The sequence below is a fragment of the Musca vetustissima genome, unplaced genomic scaffold, assembly GCF_032173495.1.
Source record: "Musca vetustissima isolate MV318-11 ecotype Yass unplaced genomic scaffold, APGP_CSIRO_Mvet_v1 utg32807, whole genome shotgun sequence".
NCBI lineage: Eukaryota > Metazoa > Arthropoda > Insecta > Diptera > Muscidae > Musca > Musca vetustissima.
The window spans coordinates 54770-74770 of record NW_026875614.1 but is presented as its reverse complement, the minus strand read 5'-3'; the positions used below and the strand labels follow the sequence as shown (position 1 = coordinate 74770).

Here is a 20001-nt window from a genome sequence, read left to right as displayed (position 1 = left end):
GAATTGATAGATAAATCCGAAATTCGCGAAAAATTCCCTATCAACCACCAAACTTTCCTCCGGAAATACTATACAAACGTGTGTAGATAGACATAAATGTGCCTGCTGATATACTTGTATGCTGCCTGTGGCACCGCATATCCCAAATCAAATAACATTTTTAACGCTCAATTTATTGAATAGATTGTCATAATTCCAAAATATGAAATACAATGGTCGAACGATATTTGTTTGCGGTCGCTCCTCTTCAAGTGCTGGATAATAAAATAATTGTTTTTTTTTGTCTGTTTGTCTTCTTGTTTGTTTTGACAGAAAACGTACATACATATATGGAAATGAAGACATGTTATCTATTTGTCGTCAAAATGAGATAAACAAAAGGGCAATAATTTTGGAAGTGGGCTCATGTCATTTAGCAAGCCGCATTGAAACAAAGGAGGGGAGCTATCTATATGTGAGGGGAAGACAGTTACCATTGCAAATATTGCAAAAGCTACCTCAGATAAGATAATCTACAAAGAGAACGTCTAAAACTCATCTAAGGGTTTTTTCTTTTGCTTGCATATCCTATAGGGATTTCCTGGCAGACTTGTATATAAAGTCTGCCTGGGATCAGTTCGTCTAGAACGATTCCCTGCCTTTAACTAGATAGTCTAGAGCCTCCATTGAGCTCACCATAAGCTCGTCTATATTGACACACAAATTCATAGACTCTATTTAGCTCTGACTTCATCTGACCTCAGTTTGTCTATAAAGACTCTCAGCCTTCAACTCGTCTGTAAAAAAAACTCCCTGGTTTCAGCTCTTCTAAAAAACTCTCTGTTTCAGCTCGTCTATAAAGATTCCCTGCTTCAGTTCGCCTTTACAAAGACTTTCTGCTTCAGCTCACCCGCAGAGACCATGACTCGTCTTCAACTCGTTTAAGATGACGCCCAGGCTTTAGCTCACCTACAGAGAATTCCTGCGTCGGGTCCATAAAGACTCTCTCTGATTATTCAGCTCATCTCTAAAGATTTCCAGACTCCCAGGCTTTAGCTGGGATCAGTTCGTCTAGAAGGATTTCCTGCCTTTAACGAGACTATAGGGCCTCCATTCAGCTCCCCTAAGCTCGTCTATATTGACACCCAAATTCAGCAAGTCAATATAGACTCTATTTAGCTCTGACTTCATCTGACCTCAGTTTGTCTATAAAGACTCTCAGCCTTCAACTCGTTTGTAAACTCTCTGCTCCAGCTCGCCTTTACAAAGACTCTTTGCTTCAGTTCACCAGCAGAGAATCGTTCGTTCAGTTCATCAATAGAGACTCGCCTTTTTTAGTTCGCTATAAAGACCATGACTTGTCTTCAACTCGTTTATGATGACGCCCAGGCTTTAGCTCACCTACAGAAAATTCCTGCGTCCGGTCTATAAAGACTCACTGATTATTCAGCTCATCTCTATCTCCTGATTCTTCAGCTCATCTATACAGAGTCTCTCCTTTAGCTCGTCTATAGAGATCCTGACTTCAATTCGTCTATGAAGACCCTCGGGGTTCAGACAGCCCAGACAGTAAAAGACAGCCTATCTTCAAATCGCCTATAAAGACTCCCTGGCTTTAACTCGTACATAAAAAAACTTCAGATCATTGATAAAGATGCCCCTGTTTCAGTTCTTCTGTAAAGACTGCCTGGCCTTCAGCTTGTCTTTGAAAACTGCCTGGCCTTTAAGTCGTCTATAAAGACTTTCTGGTTTCCAGCTCGTTTATAAAGACTTACTTCAGTGTTCTACGGTTTGCAGTCAAGGTCCCCGACACCTGGCACCCTCAGTCTCCAACTCTAAAAGGTCAGATTTTAAACAACCCTCACAAATGTTGACGACCCACGCTATTTCACTGGATCACTCTTTAGCCTCAAACCTCATTACTCTCAACGACATAAACGAAAGCCTGGAGATGCAGACGGATCTTTTCCGCAACCTTATAGAGGAAACGCGCTCCTTCCTTCTCCTTAGTCTGGAGAGCATCCCGAATCAACTCTAGGACTACTCACCCTAGACAGACGAGGAAGTCATCATGAAAACTACTGTGATTAGAACTACGGTGACGAATAAGGTAGCTATCCTGGCGACTCCTCAGAATCAAGGACTCTCAGTTGATGAGTAGGGGTGTTAATCCTGGTGAGGTAGAGGACGAGGCAAAGGAATCATCTATAAAGACTCCCTTCAGCTCGTCTATAAAAAACTCCCCTCAGCTCGTCTATAAAAAACTCCTTTCAGCTCGTCTATAAAAAACTCCCTTCAGCTCGTCTATAAAAAACTCCCTTCAGCTCGTCTATAAAGACTCCCTCCTTCAGCTAGTCTATAAAGACACCCTTCAGCTCCCCCAAAAAAAATACTTCAGCGTGGCCTCGTCTTTCCAAAATCGGGATCTATGACAAATTAATAATAATAATAATCATTAATAATTTAAAATAGTATAAAATTGTTTCAACATACCTTAAATGATCTCTATTCCAGAAGCAAAGATTTTCTAATAATCGAAATTGTATTCCCTTGAATTTGAAATCGTTTACAATTTTTTCGTACGGAAACAGAGCTAAAGATATTCCTTTTCCTTTTTTATTTTCCTAATTCCTTTTTTATTTTCAATTCCCATTACACTTACAATTCCGCAAGATTTTATTTTTGCACATACGCTTCCAACCAAAAACGAAGTACAAAGCCAACAAAGTGTCACATCAGGCGATAAGAAATTTCTTGGAATTTCGCCATTAAAAAAAAATAACGAAAAACGAAGCTCATCATGAAACGTGTGTTGTTTGCTGCGTTTTCTTATCGCTTATCAGACGACATCGAAAATAAATTATAATTTATGATACCCCAACGACAATTATATATTCATGTTTAATATAAGCTAAAGTAAGTTCGAGAGGTTGGGGGAGGGAAGGTGGGTGGTCTAAAGGTATTTCCCCTTTTAAAAAGATAAGCAACAGCAGGTAAAATAAAGTTGCAAAAAAAGGAAAATCACATTTTTGGGAGGGGGAGGTGGTATGTTTATTGGAGTTTGTTTGCCCAAGTTGGATAATTTGGTGCATGATATTCGCATATGGAACGAAACGAAAACGTTGTGTTCTGCATTAGAAAATCCATGTGATTAGAAAAAACACACACATACTGTGATGAGTACAAATTTCATTTTGGAAATTATTTATTATTTCATTTTTATATGGTTTCACTTTATTACTTAGCTTTTTTTATAATCAGTGTACTGTGTTGCAGTTAATTCGTCCAAAACTAAAGAGTCTTGTAATCAGATAAGTGTTAATTGTTTTATATTGTTTCATTTTTGTTTTTAGAATAGGGCTGCAGCAGATTGTGCAGATTATAATCGTTGATAGTGTGGAATGGGGTAGGGTAACATAGATGTACACAAATAGTTCAGAGAACACCTGTGAAAATACATATAGAGCTGGTCGTATATTCACAATTTTGAAGAGGGGTAATTTTAGGTGCCCTAGGGCTTCTATGAACTCTTGATGGAGTTTCTATATTCACAATCTGAAACGGAAACATTTTTAAATTACAACGCCTATTCATAAAAAATCTATTGATAACTTCTGTAGTCCACCTTCTATAAATAGAGGACATATTTGTCGAACTATTTCTGTAGATTTTTTCGAATACGTTTCTAATAAATGTAATTTCAAATACTTTTCTATCTTTTTTAATTTTCTTGCTCAATTTGTAATCAATATTGGAATTGTTGCAATCAATATATGCATTTTGTGTTACAATTTGTAGTCTCCCACACACCCAAATTAGAAATTTTGGAAATTCCCTTAACTCATCGAAACATTAAAGTCTGTTGTTGTCTGTATTGTGAGAATAGATAATAAACACGCACATAATTTTTACAAATATTGTAAATAAGGGAAAATCCCAAAACCAATATGTAAACACAATCGAATTGAACAATGTTATTTTGAAAATTAAAACAAGTTCCTACTGAAGTTTAATATTCAATATTGAATATGACCCCATGAAAGTATGTAATACAAATTTTCAACTACAAACTGAAACATGTAAAATCGTATGTTAAGTTCATCCGGGCCGAACTTTTCATAGCCTCCACCACGTGATGTGTAATAAAAAATTCCTTAAGTCGATCGGAACATTTATATAAAGGCTATGTTATTGCGTTATGCAGTAGTAACTTTTATGTGGGATTATTACAAAACATGTACCTACATAGACAATTTTTCGTACAAAATTGGGGAAATAAAGAGAAAACTCTTCAAAATACTGACAAAGTTAGGCTACCCTTATATGGAGGCTATATATATGTGCATAAGTCGACGTTCAAAAAGCCTTCATAAAAAATTACAGCCACATCGGTGTGGAAATGCGGAAGATTTGAAAGGAATTTAATAAAACAACGTTGAGATTTGCGATCTCCATTGCTATTTCGATGAGGGAGGTACCAGAAAAAATGGACAGATCGAATGCTGCTTTATAATCGACGAACAGGTGGAATGTTTTGATGTGTTTTTCGTTGGTACTTTCCAGGATCTGTCGCAGAGTGAAAATCTAGTCAACGGTGGATTTGCCTGAAGTTGCAATAATGTCATTGACCATTAGCTTCAGTCGTTCACACAGCACACTGGATAGCACTTTATATGCGACGAGAAAGAGACTTATTCCTCTATAGTCGTCTTGTCTCCTTTTTGGTTCAAATTGTACTAATCAGCAGGTGCATGCTCCCGACCACCATTTGACTACCTGTCATAAATAGTTCGACTGGTAAATCATCGGCTCCCGCTGCTTTATAATTATTCAGCCGATTGATTGCTATTCTGAACTTATCTTGGCTATACACTCTACGTTATCTCTTATTGGTTCTGGGGTATCTTCCTCACCGCCACTGTTAGATACCAGAAGCTTTTCAAAATGCTCCTTCCAGATCCTCAACACGCTGTCTGTATCTGTCACCAGTTTTCCTTCTTTATCTCTACATGAGGATGTGCCTGCACCAAAGCCTTCGGTTCGGTGTTTTACTGGTTAGTGAACTATCCAGACTTCTTTCTTACTTCTGTACATCTCGATTTGCTCCCTCTCACGTTTTTCTAGTTCTTTCCGATTTTTTTAAATTACGTTTCTCCTCTCTCGCATTACGTGTTGCTACAGTCTGCAGGGTTGCCGTATAGGGCATTTTGCTGTAGTTTTCATATCAGTAGCATTACGACACTCCTGATCGTACCACGGATTTCGTGATGGTGATCTTTGGTACTCAAGTGTTGCTTTTGCTGCACTTTGTAGGGAGTGGGCAATGCTTTGCCATTGTTCTTCTATATTATTATCGGGACAAGGAGTGCTTTCGTCAAGTAGGTGGGTAAGCGAACTAGCCTTCTACTACATGTTGTGTTTGCAGATTTTCGACTCTTCCGACAAAAGAATGTGAACAAACCCGAACAATTGCAAATCTTCCACATGACCTCAAGTCCCTAAAACCATTCCATTTTGCATTCTCTTTTGATATGTTGACACTTGTAACGGGTGGTAGACCTATGTAACTATTTTCAATTTTACATCTTAATGAAGTCTTTTGAAATTGCATCACAATGTTTGGAACTCCTTGAATACTTTGGAAAAATTAATTTTCACTAAATGGCATTATGACAATAAGATGATTATTGTTGTTGTAGCAGCCCTATTGCTTTTACACAATGGGCTGAGGTGACAGACGTTGGCCGAGCAAGACCCGGGTCGTTTCGTATCGTAGACCCCTCTGTCGTGGAAACGGACAATAAGATGGTCGTTGAGTTGGCCAGATCAATGGATCCTGTCGATCAGAAAACATTCTGCATTGACATTGAATCGTTGAGCTGGGAGGTATATTTCAAAAATATGCACATGGGTGTACGTGACTATTTGAAAAAGTAATCACCAAAGAATTGATGCTGAAGGAAGGATAATATGTAAAGATATTAAAATATGTGTGCGATCAATTTAAAATTTAAATAAAATATTGGCTTATCTTAGCTACCTATCATTCTTTTTCCAGTTTAATGTGTCCTCATGTTGCCCTACAATTGGATTTCTACTTCGTTTATTACTTTGCTTTTTTTTTAGATGGTAACAAAGACATATCCAGCAAATAGGCTTCATATAGAAACAATTTAATATAAATTTCCCAACTCTATAACAGCTGATTAAAAAGTCATTGGCATCTTCCGTTTATTCCTTTGCTTTGGCATGTCAAATAGTTTGGCTGTCTTCTTTTCAATAAGCTAATACAGTAGATATCGGATATAAGAAACTCAAAAAAATCCGGAGATTTCTTTCTTATATGCGTTTTTTTCTTATATGGAATTATAGGATATAAGAAAGTATAAGATCGGTGTTCTTTCTTAAATGCGATTTTTTCTTATATGATATGTGCTTATATCCGATATCTACTGTAACAATAACTCCGTCTTTAAAAGACGTAAAAAAGGTATATCCAACAAACAGTCTTGCCATGGAAACAATTTGACATAAATTTTCCCAACAAATTATTTCAATTAAATCTTGAAGTTTCTTTTTGGCGCAACTCTATAACAGCTGATTAAAAAGTCACTGAGAGAGAATAAGATGACAGATAATTTTTTCATAGATCTCTCATCTCTTTACTGTGGCTTACAAAAACAAATGATTGTGCTTTTCTTCTTCTTCTACTTCCTTTCATATATTGTCAACTGACCAAAAACAAAAAAAAAAAAATAGTAATCCCAACTTGTCAATAACAACTGGTCATTTGGAAAAACACATTTCAAATGTCATTTCCCCCTCCCCAAATGCACATTTAATTACAAAATAAAGGCGGCATTTACAAATCATAGGAGAAAAAGGAGAGTAAAAGAGAATTCCCCGTACCTGTACTCTATCGTACACATTAAATAAAAAAGTTCATAAAACAAACCCCAAATTGAGATAGAAAAGCAGGTGACTTTGATAAAACAAAAACAACTTTATACGAAAGAAGAAAAAAACATCGAAATTCAATGTGATAAAAATAAAGTCAAAACAGCAACAACAATAATAAAAATAAAAGCATATCAGAAAAAAACGCAAGATACGGCGAAGCAAAACAAACATACTTGCTGATAAAGTTCACAACAAAAGAGAAAGTCCAATAAAGATAGAATCAGACCAGCGACAAAAAAAAAATAAAATAATATGATCATAAAAAAAACTGCCAAGAGATTAATAATGGAAGAGGTAGTACTACTTACTGGGATGGAAAATGGGGCTCTATGATAATATCTGGATACAAATGCAGCAGGCGGTGAGGTGATGCAAAATAATGACGTTAAATCCTTTTAAAGTTGTATACAAAATCCCACAATTTCTTTGTCTCAATATTTACACTTTATTCCACAGAAAAAGCAACATTAAACAATTTGTGAAATACGCACACACCACAATTGCATTAAATGTAAAATTCGTTCTCTTGCTTTTCTCGTTGTTTTCAATTTATGCACATAAATATGAAATTGGTATTGAATTTTATTTTTTTCTTTTCGAATTTTATTGCTCTATATTTTCTTTTTTGTCGTTGAACTTTTTTCCAATAAATTTAACTATTTTTTTCGTAACTTCGCTATTGTATCTCTTCTTTTCGTATATCGGCCCGATATTTTCTTTTTTCCAATACAATTCTTAAGCAACAAGTTTTTTTTTCTTGCTCGTAATCTCGTTTTCTTTTGTTGTTCAAAGATGCATTCGACGACGACGCATTCACATTGACGACGTTCTCACAAACGACGAATTGCTTTGTTATTCATTCCACCGATATTTTTAATTAAACACTGCACACAATTAAATTATTTTTTGGAACTGAACAGGAAAAAATGATCACAAATCGTTAGGGTTCACTAGATTGGTCGTACTGCTGATAAGAATGACAGACGCAAAGGAAGAAATGCAATTAGTGATCAGTGTTGCCGTTTGTAGAACGGTGTGTCATTAATTGCTAGTGAATTCCAATGACTTAAGAAGAAGAAGACTCGACTACAGTTAAGCGGTGTACACACTATCATTTTTGACTGTCAATTTTTTTATCGATTACTGACTGTCCAACAACCATAAATATTTTTGTGGTTGCCTGATGAATGACAAACATGTGAGGCCACACTATCAAACAAGCAAAATTTGGGCAAGAGTGTCATTCAAAAATGCTAGTGTGTACACCGCATTAGGGATTTTTAAATCGATTAAAAGGAATGCTTTTGGTCAGTTCCTGTACTGCAAGAATCTACTACTTTTTACTACGATAACGAATTTTCCTTTATGATATCGAAGAAAATAGTAAAATATAGTAGATTCTTGCAGTACATTTATTTAACAGATTTTTTACATTATCTTTTTATATCGATTAAAAGGAATGCTTATGTAACAGATTTTTTACATTATCTTTTTATATTTTAAAATACTGAAGACGGGTCCTCCTCCAGCTAGTCTACTTTCTATTAAATTAGAAGGTATAGGACGATACACCATATGTAGTCACCGTTCTCCTCCAGGTAGTCTACTTTCTATTAAATTAGAAGGTATAGGACGATACGCCATATGTAGACACCGTCTAAAAATATAATTATATAATATAAATATATAGATAAAACACTTGGCATCTTAAGCGAAAGCTTAACACAGCTTCCATTTTTTAATTTTTTTAATTCTTTCTTGTGAGCCGTCCGAAGACGAACTGTTACATTATTTGCTACTGTGATTCTACTGTCATTGGGACGATACTCCCCAAGGTCTATTAATAAAGTCATACAGGGAGACCAGCTGGATATCAGCTGCATTTCAAGTTTTCTGTCAAATTCCATTATTGTGATTAGACTTCTACTATGGAAACGTAAACAAAGTCCAAATTGTTTACATTAGACTTGAGAAAAAAAAAACAGCTGACTTTCGCTAGCTTCGTGATCTTATTGATAGTTCTTGATACTCGCATACTGGAAAAAATAACCGATTCTTATCGGATACGACCACAGGTTACAGATGATCAGTGTAATTGCGAGGTAAAAAGTATAGATTAGGGTCCAGCCGCGAGTGTTTATCACAGATAGCCCAAATGAGTCTGATTAAAAAGTTCCGCTGGGAATCTCGTATTTTTTTCCTGCTTTTTTCAAATATGATTTGGTATGTTTCCGTACTGCAAGAACCTACTAATTGTTACTATTTTCGTCGATATCACAAAGGAAAAAATTGTTATCGTAGTAGAAAAGTGTACATTCTTGCAGGTTATCAACTGCAAGCAGTTAAAGTTCTGATTACAAAAATATAATTTATCGAATAATTCCACAGTCCAGTTCTGGGGTATGGGCCTTCGAATATCTGCCTGACGACCTATACATTTGTATATGAAAAAAAAAAATAGAAATATAATATAATAGAATAGAAAAGTCTTCATGGTTTGGGGAGCATTCGACAGATGAGTTAAGATGTTCTTCTATGGACAAATGCCAACATCGGCGATGAGAATGAATATCATTTTAAATAATAAATTTAATTGAATACTAAAACACAATAACAATTTTCAAAGTTAGTTACCGAAATTTGTAGACCAATATCTCAGGGAGCAGGACTTCTTCGATAAAATAATTAAATTTTTTTTAAATATGGATGAAATTGATTGACCTTTGCTTTGGAGGAAATAAAACAGTCCAGCGGAAATTTTGGAGTATCATATCTGTGGAGCATTCCAACTAGGATGACAACGGTATGGATAATTAAATCGATAAGTATTAAGCCAAGCATTACGGAAAAAGTCGACTTTAGACTTTTCTCATTAATACTTGGCTTATTATCACAAGCCCCAAATTGCCAAAAAATACAATTCCTGAACTTTATTTTATCGGTTGATAATAATTAGCATAAAAAACCAAATTTTTAGTCGATTTTGCATTGGACAGTAAAAGTTGAAAATCGATTTTGAACAGGTTCGACAAAATTAAAAGATCGAAAAGTCCACTTTTCAGTCAAAGACAAAAATCAGAAAGTGTAAAAGTCGACTTTTTGGTCAATGAAAAAAATTGGAAAGTCTTAAAGTCGACTTTTGGCCTCTTCTACGTATTCCTAGATAACGCCATAATTGCAATTATGGGTTCTTTGAGGGCAAAAACATATTTGTATATAATTATTGATTCCGCACTTTAATTGGTATTTTAAAGGTTTTTTTCTGCCATTTCTAATCGAATTTTGGTATAGCTTTGCTGGTTTTTGAAGGTTAAAAACATTTGGGAGGAATTTTTTGATATATTTAGGTCATGATAACAATGTTTCCTTTATAAATCTAAGAAGTTAGTAGATTATTGCAGTTCGGGAACATACCAATTATTTAGAATGCTTTCTCTGCCATTTATAACCGAAATTACGATATTTTAGCATTCCGGGTTTTTAATGATTGAAAAGCCTCTTTTCACATTCAGAAATAATACATTTAGTATTTTAAAGGTTTTAGCCACATTTTCCCAGCGATGTGGCTGTAATTTTCCAAAACAGCTGTCACAGAGTCGATAATCTCTGGCCAAATTAAAATCGGGTCGTTCTGGAGGGAATTGTTGTGGTTGGATAAGTTGGTGTAAATGCAAATGAGCGATATGTGAATAAATAGAAAGTGGGAAGCTTCGGCCAAGGGACCGGCGAAATTGATCCCCATGAGCGATATCAAAAAAAGGGCTGAAATTTGTCGGATCTTACAGATAACGGCACGAGTTCGACTATTTATTTTAGGGTCTTTGCAATTAGATGTGTTTCAAGACTAAACTGTTTGGTCCATAGATAGTTCTGTAATCGTTTCTAAATTAAAATAAATAAAACACCACATACATTTTTGTTTGTTTTCCATACCATTACTTTTTTAAGTACATATGTATGTATATGTATTTGTTTATTCTACAACATCCAAAAAATAATAATATAAATTAAAAAAAATTAACCGAAAAGAATTCATCTCAAAAATTAAAAAAAAGCGAGAAGAATTTTCTAAAACTACTGCCGAATGAAGGACGGATTTATAGAGGATACATCAGAATGTAGACAAGTGGCAAAAAGAGGGCGGCCAAACCATTTGTCATGCCAAAGCAAAGGAACAGACGGAAGATGCCATAGTAGAAACCCAATTGTAGGGCAACATGGAGCCACATTAAACTGGAAAGAGAAAGATAGAGAAGGATATGGAATATTAATAAGTAAAATATAGGGCATTATTTAAAAGGATAAAAAGTATATAAAAGTATGTGATGGTGATCGAAACGATGTAACATCACAGTTTTTTTTAGTTTTAATAAATACTCACATATTATCCTTGCTTCTGGCAGCTTCCAAATTCTTTGGTGATTCCTTGTTCAAATATTCACGTACACCCATGTGCATATTTTTGAAATATTCCTCCCAGCTCAACGATTCAATGTCAATGCAGAATGTTTTCTGATCCACAGGATCCATTGATTTGGCCAATTTAACACCCAACTTATTGTCATAATGCCATTCAGTGAAAATGAATTTCTCCAAGGTGTTCAAAGAGTTCCAAACATTGCGATGCAATTTCAAGAGACTTTATTAGGGAGGAAAAAAAAACACGTTAAAAAATTACATCCCAATTTAAAAAGAAATCTTGCAATACTTACATAGGTCTACCACCCGTTACTAATGTCAACAGATCCAAAAATATGGCTGGTAAAAAGTGAAATAGAATAGCACCAATACGGAATACCGTCAAGTTGTCAACAAACTTAAGATGTGGATACCTAGAAATTGGGGAGTCATGGCGACATTGAAAAATTGTTATCATATATTAGGATTGAAATATAGTTCTACTTACCACACAGCAGATTTCAGAGGATATTCATGCATGGCCATATTCATTTGAGATTTCAATGACTCAAAACGGAATGGTTTATAGGTACTTGAGGTCATGTGGAAGATTTGCAATTTATCAGGTTTGTTGCCATTCTTTTGTCTGCAAAGAAAGGATTGATTTTGTTATTAGATTCTAATTTAACATCAATTAACATGTTTTATTTACACAAAAACATTGGACGAAAATTAACAAGTAAGGAAAGTAGTAAAGTCGGACTGGACCGACTATATAATATATATTTTTTTCAGTACGTTGTGTCAATCGGCCAAGCTATGGGTCTTTAGTGCACCATTTAGATAAAATCGGAAGAACAAATATATGGGAGCTATATCTAAATCTGCATCGATTTTCACGAAACTTGACACACGTTATTCTAAACCTAATTCAGTACGCTATGTAAATATGTAAATTTTCGTGCAAATCGAAAGATATGTAGAGACTTTGGTGCCCCTTTTGCATTAAATCGGACGAAAATATATATGGGAGCTATATCTAAATCTTAACCGATTTTCACGAAACTTAGCACACATCATCATCCTAATTCAATACCCTGTGCGAAATTTCGTGGAAAACGAATGATATATAGGGACTTTGATGCACCATTTACATTAAATCGGTCGAAAATATATATGGGAGCTTTAACCGATTTTTCCCAATTTCAATAGGATTCGTCCTTGGGCCAAATATTTTTTTTTATTAAAATACATTTTTCTAAAAAAAATATTTCTTTTATTTTTTAATTTTAACTTTTTTTAATTTTATTTTTTTTTTTTTTAAAAAAATATTTTTTTATAAAAATAAAATATTTTTTATTTAAAAAATAATTAAAATATTTTTTTATTATTTTTTATTAAAAAAAATATTTTTAATATTTTATTGTTTTATAAAAAATATTTTTTTTTATAAAAATATATATTTTTTAATAGAAAATATTTTTTTTAATAAATGATATAATTTTTCTTTATTTTTTAATACGAAAAAAATTTCTAAAAATATTTATTTTATAATTTTTTTTTAATTTTTTATAATATTTTTTATAAAAAAATATTTTTTTGTGTTATACTTAAAAATATTTAATCAACTTTTTATTAACAAAATGATTATCTAAAAAAAGTTGTAACGCGAAACAAGGATGATAGTATTCCCACGGATTTATTAACCGTAATGGGCACCGAAGGCAAATTCGCTTTTGTTGTTTAATCTACCTTCTTGCGCATAAACGGGATATTTCATAGTGATTTGAAAAACCCGGCCAAAGCAAGAGGCCCCCTTTTTCATGTGAAATGTCACAAGGCAATGGATTTTTTTATTTTTTTCTTCGCCGCCACTAGGGATTGAACTCGCAACCCTCAGAAAAACGTAGACAATACTCGCCGCCGACTAACACGTTAAGCCACCAGCATTGCTAAAAGTAGTGCTACTAGGTAGAGCATGATTCAACGTGGTTTGTCTAAGATATGTTGAATATGTAAAATGTATTGCCTACTTTTAGGCGTCTGTACAATAATAATATCAACTTGGCATCACTTTTTGTGTGCATGACACGATTTTTCGTAGTAGTTGCGAGCAGTATTGCCATAATAAATATTTAAGTGATGGCATTTCAATATTTCATTTTACTTATTAAAACTTGTTTGAATTTTATTTAAAATATTTTCTACTTACTTCAATGCATCCACATAATAGCCAGTTGTGATAATGCCATTTGTAACCACATCAACTGGTATGTAGTCCATAATAATTGAAGCATCTAAGGGCAAACGGCGAATGACACCCTTGGCAGCGCCCATAACGAAACCTTGTGGACCATTTTTCGAGATAGTCCAACCGGGTATGGGTTCCTTCCAGGCAGCGGTGACTAAAAAATAAAAAAAATATATATTAAAATATTGTCAAAGAAGAAGCAAAAATTAAGAGAAAGAAGTGAATATTTCTTATTCCCAGATAGCTTAGCAATCAATAGTTCTCAAAAAATATTTCTTCAAACTTTTATCAAGAAATTTCAAATTAAGAGCAGCATGGTACAGCATTCTTATGGTCGGATACATTGAGAAAATCATGAAATGTTTCAACATTACCTTGGCAGCCATTTTCTATATAAAAATGTAAAATTTGTGATTCTTTGCCCTGAATAGCACAGGAATTGAAGAGGTTGATAACTTAAACATTGGTGAAAGTTCCTAAAGTCTGGGTTTATACATGCAACTTCTCTAAGCAACTCTGCTGCTGCTCTCTACGATTCTCTTTTGAATTTCTTTCCCCTTGTCACTTTTTATACCTCTCACTTCTAAGAACTCAGCAGAGTTGCTTTCAAAAGTTGCATGTATAAACCCAGACAAAGGAAATCTGTCAGCAGAGCGAGATTCTCTTAACCTATATTTGACAAAAAGAAATAGTTGTGATTCTGATGCATTGTGCCTACTGTAAGTTTGTGTCCCATAAAATGATAATGGGGCCACTAATCTTATAGAGTTGGAATTCGTCTTGAACGTCATCAGTCTTCAATAAATTGGCCAAGAAGTTGATTACTTTGATCACCGATTGGCATGAAGGACGTAGAGGAGGTCATATGGTACTCAAATCTTGCCAGAAATTTATAAGACCAATAATAAACCTGGAAAAGACCCACATATCGACACATTCCACCTATGTGTCGACTATAAAGCCGCATTCGACAGCCTTATCCGTTCAGAGATGTTTAAAGCCATGTCTGCGTTTGGCATTTCGGCCAAATTAATACGGCTATGCAGGATAACTTTAACTGGCACAAGGTCAGCAATTTAAGTCGGAAAGTACCTCCCGGAGCCCTTTAATACCGATCGAGTATTCAGACAAGGTGACAGTTTGCCGTGTGATCTTTTTAACGTCCTGCTCGAAAAGGTCATACGAGAGGCAAAGGTGAACAGAAATGACACTCTATACACCAAACAACACATGTTACTCGTCACGTGTTATCATGTTACCCGATGATATCTATGCAATGGGGCGAACATTGCCATCGGTGACAGCCATCTTTGAACAAATTGAGAAGGAATCTGCAAAAATTGGGTCTTACAGTAAATGGCGAGAAGACCAAGTTAATGGCACCAACGAACAAGACGTCCATTAGACTCGGACCAACTGTGGAACTTGAGAACTACAACTTCGAGGTTGTCAAAGATTTTATATACCTTGGTACCGCCATAAATAAAACTAATGACATTAGTTGATATTCGGAGAAGGAAAGTGTTTGCCAGCAGAAACAAGGCCACCTCCCGCCAGACCAAACTCACACTTTACAAGACGCTGATACTACCCATGCTGTTATATGTATCTAAAGCATGTGTAGTTGCGCAGGCAGATAAGGAAGCTCTTGGAGTGTTCGAGAGAAAAATCTATGGGTCGATCTGCGTTGACGTTGAATATCGAATGAACCATGATTTGTACGATCTATTCTTGGGCAGATAACTTCTGATGGCTCACGCAGAAGGAGAAAGCCACAAATTAAATGAAAAGATCAACTGGAAGAGAACATTTCGAAACATGACCTTTTAAATAGGAAAAGCTGCGCACAAGACCGATGCGCCTGGAAATCTTATTTAAACTCGGCTTATGGAACAAATGTTCTGTCACAAGCCAGCTAAGTATGTTATAAGTATATAATAATTCTAAAGGATGACTCCCTAACGCTGGGGTATTTAGCGAACTCGTGCCCATCAGTGTATATGGTTAGCAGTCCGTGTTCCGACGGTATTCGAGCAGAGTCTCATCTATAGATGGGCCCCTCGATGAGTATTAGGTTTAGTTACCAAGTCCTTGTCATGATTGACCTTTTTTAACCCATCAAAACCAAAACAAAACCTTTGACTGATGATGGTGTTGCTGCCCTGGCACCCTCAGTCTTAAATGTCACAAGCCCTAATACTCGGGATATGAACTCGGACTCTTTTCAGAAATCAATGAGGGTATGTTCACGCATGCCGCAACGGGCGCCAACTGCGGGAGGGAATGACTTTGCGTCGATATTGCGACATAAACGAAAATTTGACCCGACAAAGTAAATCCCTCTTCAGCCTCATTCAGGAATGAGGCCGAAATTGTACCTCGCGAACGGTGGTTACATCTGCCTAAACATCCAACAAGGCGACAACATAGGAAACCCACTGTATAGGCATATTTAAGGGATAGAAGTTAAAATTTAGTGCTCCAAAGCAACTTTGGAAACCTTGCTGGCGGCTCCTGTATCCAAAAGTGCCAAGACATAAGAAGCGATGGATAAAAAAGCATATCGAAGGTCAATTTGTTATAGTCAACAATACATAGATAAGATCGCCAAAAAGATCAGCTAGAAGGAATTCATTCAGCTGAATTAAGAAGCACCTAAAGGTCGTGAGGATGTACGAAAATAACTATTCCCACAAGGCATCTAGAGAACTTCTGATTGACCGAATTTCCACCTCGCGTACAGTAGCTAACTCCGCTGGGACCTATAACAAGGCGACAGGATCCCACTGTAAAGGCATATTGAAGGGATAGAAGTTAAAATTGAAGCAACTTTTTAACCCTCGCTGGAGGCTCCTGTTCCCAAAAGTGTCAAGATAAAAGAAGCGATGGATAGAAAAGCGTATCGAAGGTCAACAGAAATCAACAGGGAAGATGAAAGTTGGACATAGTGTCAAATCGTCACATCAACGTTCGAAATGCGCTGCTAAAGAAACGACCAGAGAGTTGCCATCATAGCAAAGCTGACCCTGATATTAGGATCAGTAAAAGTCTTTGGCCACTACTCGAGCGTCATCTGAAGATCATCATATTAACGCGCGTGGTTGATCATGATCGGTTGCAGTTTTAGTGGAGCTACCCAATACAAAGGGGCAACTTTCCTAAGATGTTATGAGACTTCTTGTCCAATCACCTACTTAGGGAAAAATCACAGCCGGTCTGGTGGAAAAAAGACCTTGCGTCTCTACGAAGGGACACGAGGAAATTATTTAATAAAGGAAATAAATCTAATCTTAGTACAGATTGGGATACTTATAGGGAGTTTTTTGATAAGTACGCAAGTGAGATTAAGCTAAGCGAGAGTCTTAGATATGCCTTAGTGGGTCGAAGCGGCAGGATTTCAGAAGATAATATCAAAGAATTCAATAGGAATTGATGGCTCGTGGACAATGAGTATTTAAAACCGATGTAGTCTCAGAAAACTTATAGTAAGTGACAAACGAAACCTACATCTACTCAAATATATATTATTCACTATTTAAATAAACGGTGATACTTACTCATACTGGGTCTAACAATGCCACAGGCAAAACGTGTCGAAGCCTTGGCAACTTCATGTTCTGCCAAGTGTTTTGTAAAGGTATATGTGTTGGGATGGTCCTTGAGAACCCTAAAAAACAGAATTTATCATAAATTTATAATATTACTCCTTCATAAATATTCCCAAAACTACTCACTTTGGTTCCATTTCCTTCAGTTCCTTATCCGTTGATTTATTGACCAATTCAATAATTCTCTCTGGGTCATCGGGGGCGGGATATAACTTCTCTTCCACTTCAGTGATATATGAATTAACATAGGCACTGGATACATGTACCAATGAATTTAAATTGCGTATTTGCGAACACAACTCCACAACACGTCGGGTACCCAACAAATTAATGCATGTTGTTTCACGTAAACCTTGGAAGAAGTCTAATGTGGCAGCCGAATGGATGACAACATTAACGTTGTTGATCAACAGCTGGCGATCGGCATCTGAGAGACCCAAATTATCTTGTCCCACATCACCTTCAACGGGTTTCAACTTGGCAAAACGATCTTCCAATTTCAATTCTTTAAATTTATTGAAAACGGAATTCTTTTTCAAATCTTCCAAACGTTGTTCAACAGATTTGCCACGTTTGCCGCGCATCAAAATATATAGGGTGCCGATTTCGGGAATATCACGTAGGAATTTTTCTATGATGGTAACACCCACAAAGCCGGTGGCACCGGTAATGAACACATTCTTGCCGGCATAGAATTTTTTGATGGGCGAATTTCTGTAAAGGGAAAGAACGAGATTAGTATTGGAAATTTGTGAAGAAGGGTCGAGGTGAAGTTTTGAATATATTTCAATGGAAACGAAGTCTTCAAGTGATTCTAAATGAGGTACATAGTTGGTAGAGCTATATCATGTGGTATGACAAAATATTTCTTCTAACTTTTTTGAATAATCTATAGTATTTAATGGACTGGAGCTAATGTGGCCGAAGATTTCGTGGTGGATATTTTTATATTCCTCAGGTGGAAGCTGGCTGCTAAATCGGCGATATAGACGTTCAACCTTACACATATGTCCACAACGATAGGATCCGAAGCCATGATCATACTAATCATCGTCATACGTAACTATCTCTATGCCGTCTGGAGGGTGTGGAATACCGTAAGAGTAGATGTTAAACAGTTCTGGAGATATCACTATACCCTGAGGAACTCCCTGATTCACACTATGGGGTTTGGACTTCTTATTCCGGAACTCCACATTCGACTGGCATACACGTTTTTAATTGATCCAACGTTTCAAACTTGGCTGGAGGGAAGTGTTATCGATGTTCTCAAACCGGGTGGAGTGATTGATGGTATTAAAGGCTTTTGATAGGTCAATCGTTACCAACACTGTTCTATGTCACGACCAGCTTTTGTGCTGTGTTGCTTACGCAATCCATGTTGTTCGCAACTGGATAGATTTACCTAATTCAAGAGTCATTGTTACGGGTGAAAAAAATTAAATCGGCCTGTATGATTCACCTTTGCTGGCATCCTTGCCAGACTTCAGTAGCGGAACCATCCTGCTCATTGCCCAGGCCTCGGGAACAATGTAATTGGCTATCGACAAATTGAGTAGTTTGGTGAAGTAATCAACTTCGGATGCGTCCAAATATTTACATAATCATGGATATTCTTCAGTGCCCAACGATTTAGATGACTTAGCGCTACGGATGACACATGTAAAATTACCCATAGTAAACTGTTGTGATACCTCCTCGACGGGAAGAGATATTATACTACGTAGTATTCTTTGCTTCACCAGGTCTCTCTCGGGATGCTTGTCAAATTGTCGTTTAAAATAACTTGCGCATCTCTTCGGATCAGTCACAAAGATTTAGATTACTGAGATCTACGGCTGACACAAGCAACATCACCCATTGTAAACTGGTACCTCCTAGGTGGAAAGAGATCTTATACGACGTAGTATACTTCGCTTCGCCCTGTCGCTCTCAGTATGCTCAAACTGTCGGTTAAAATAACTTGAGCATCTCTTCGAATCAGTCACAGTTTCGCCGTTAAATGTGACTGAAGTCCTGTCATCCTTCTTACCAGGGTTCGACATCGACATAACCGTAGCCCGCAGTTTACCACACCGGTTCCGATGTTGCAACTCTTTAGATGCTCTGCTTATGATCCCAGCTAATCTGCTGACTTCCAATGTGAGTTCCCTGGACCTGGGATCTGCTGGGTTAGATCGACGGAGCTCATCATACTAATTTGCTAGACCAACTACCTAAGCTGGGAAACTACCTATGCTTGGGTATTCCACCAGCAGGTATAAATCTAGCATCTGCAATTATGTTCTTTCTGTTACCTGTACATCAGAAGGAATGGAAAGTTCTTTGAAGCGCTGATTGGTGAACTCTCTGAATCCTTGCCAGTTGGCTTTCCTATGGTTATGAAAAGTGGGGTTTTCATAGGTAATAAAATCTGGGCGGTCTGATGATGAAGACGTTTAGGGGGAGGTGGTCTGAGCCAAGAGAAATGATGGGCAGCCAGTTGACGTCATTTATCAGAATGGGTGACACAATGGAACTACGACATTCTCCATTTCATCTGGTAGGGGCATCCTCATTAAACGTGGAGCCATCAATTCGTTCTGTCAATACGGAAAGACGGAATGCCACAACTTATGGTGAGCACGCCCTCCATTCAAAATCCCCTATTACAGACGGTTATTGTCCTCCAGCACCTCTACCTCGGCAGTAGCACATTTAACTGATTCACTAGAGTCTAGTTCAAGCGAGAAAGGCCTGTATTGAACGAAGTGGTGCATGTGAAATACTAGACCCCACATTCACTTCTGGTGCGACCCTCTTTCC

The 20001-nt window shown here is 36.5% G+C and overlaps 2 protein-coding genes across 2 annotated transcripts in view; both read right to left on the bottom strand.

Annotated features, from left to right (window-relative positions):
* The window catches only part of LOC133338139 (4-aminobutyrate aminotransferase, mitochondrial), a 129270-nt gene that overhangs the window by 86384 nt on the left and 22885 nt on the right, over positions 1-20001 (bottom strand). The window lies entirely within an intron of this gene.
* LOC133338142 (putative fatty acyl-CoA reductase CG8306) lies at positions 11037-18617 on the bottom strand. The gene is made up of 8 exons (XM_061546327.1): positions 18602-18617; positions 17323-18010; positions 17146-17255; positions 13550-13742; positions 11846-11983; positions 11652-11771; positions 11321-11578; positions 11037-11172 (listed from the first exon to the last, which is right to left on the bottom strand). Exons 1-8 carry the CDS (start codon positions 18615-18617, stop codon positions 11037-11039), a joined length of 1659 nt encoding a protein of 552 aa, XP_061402311.1.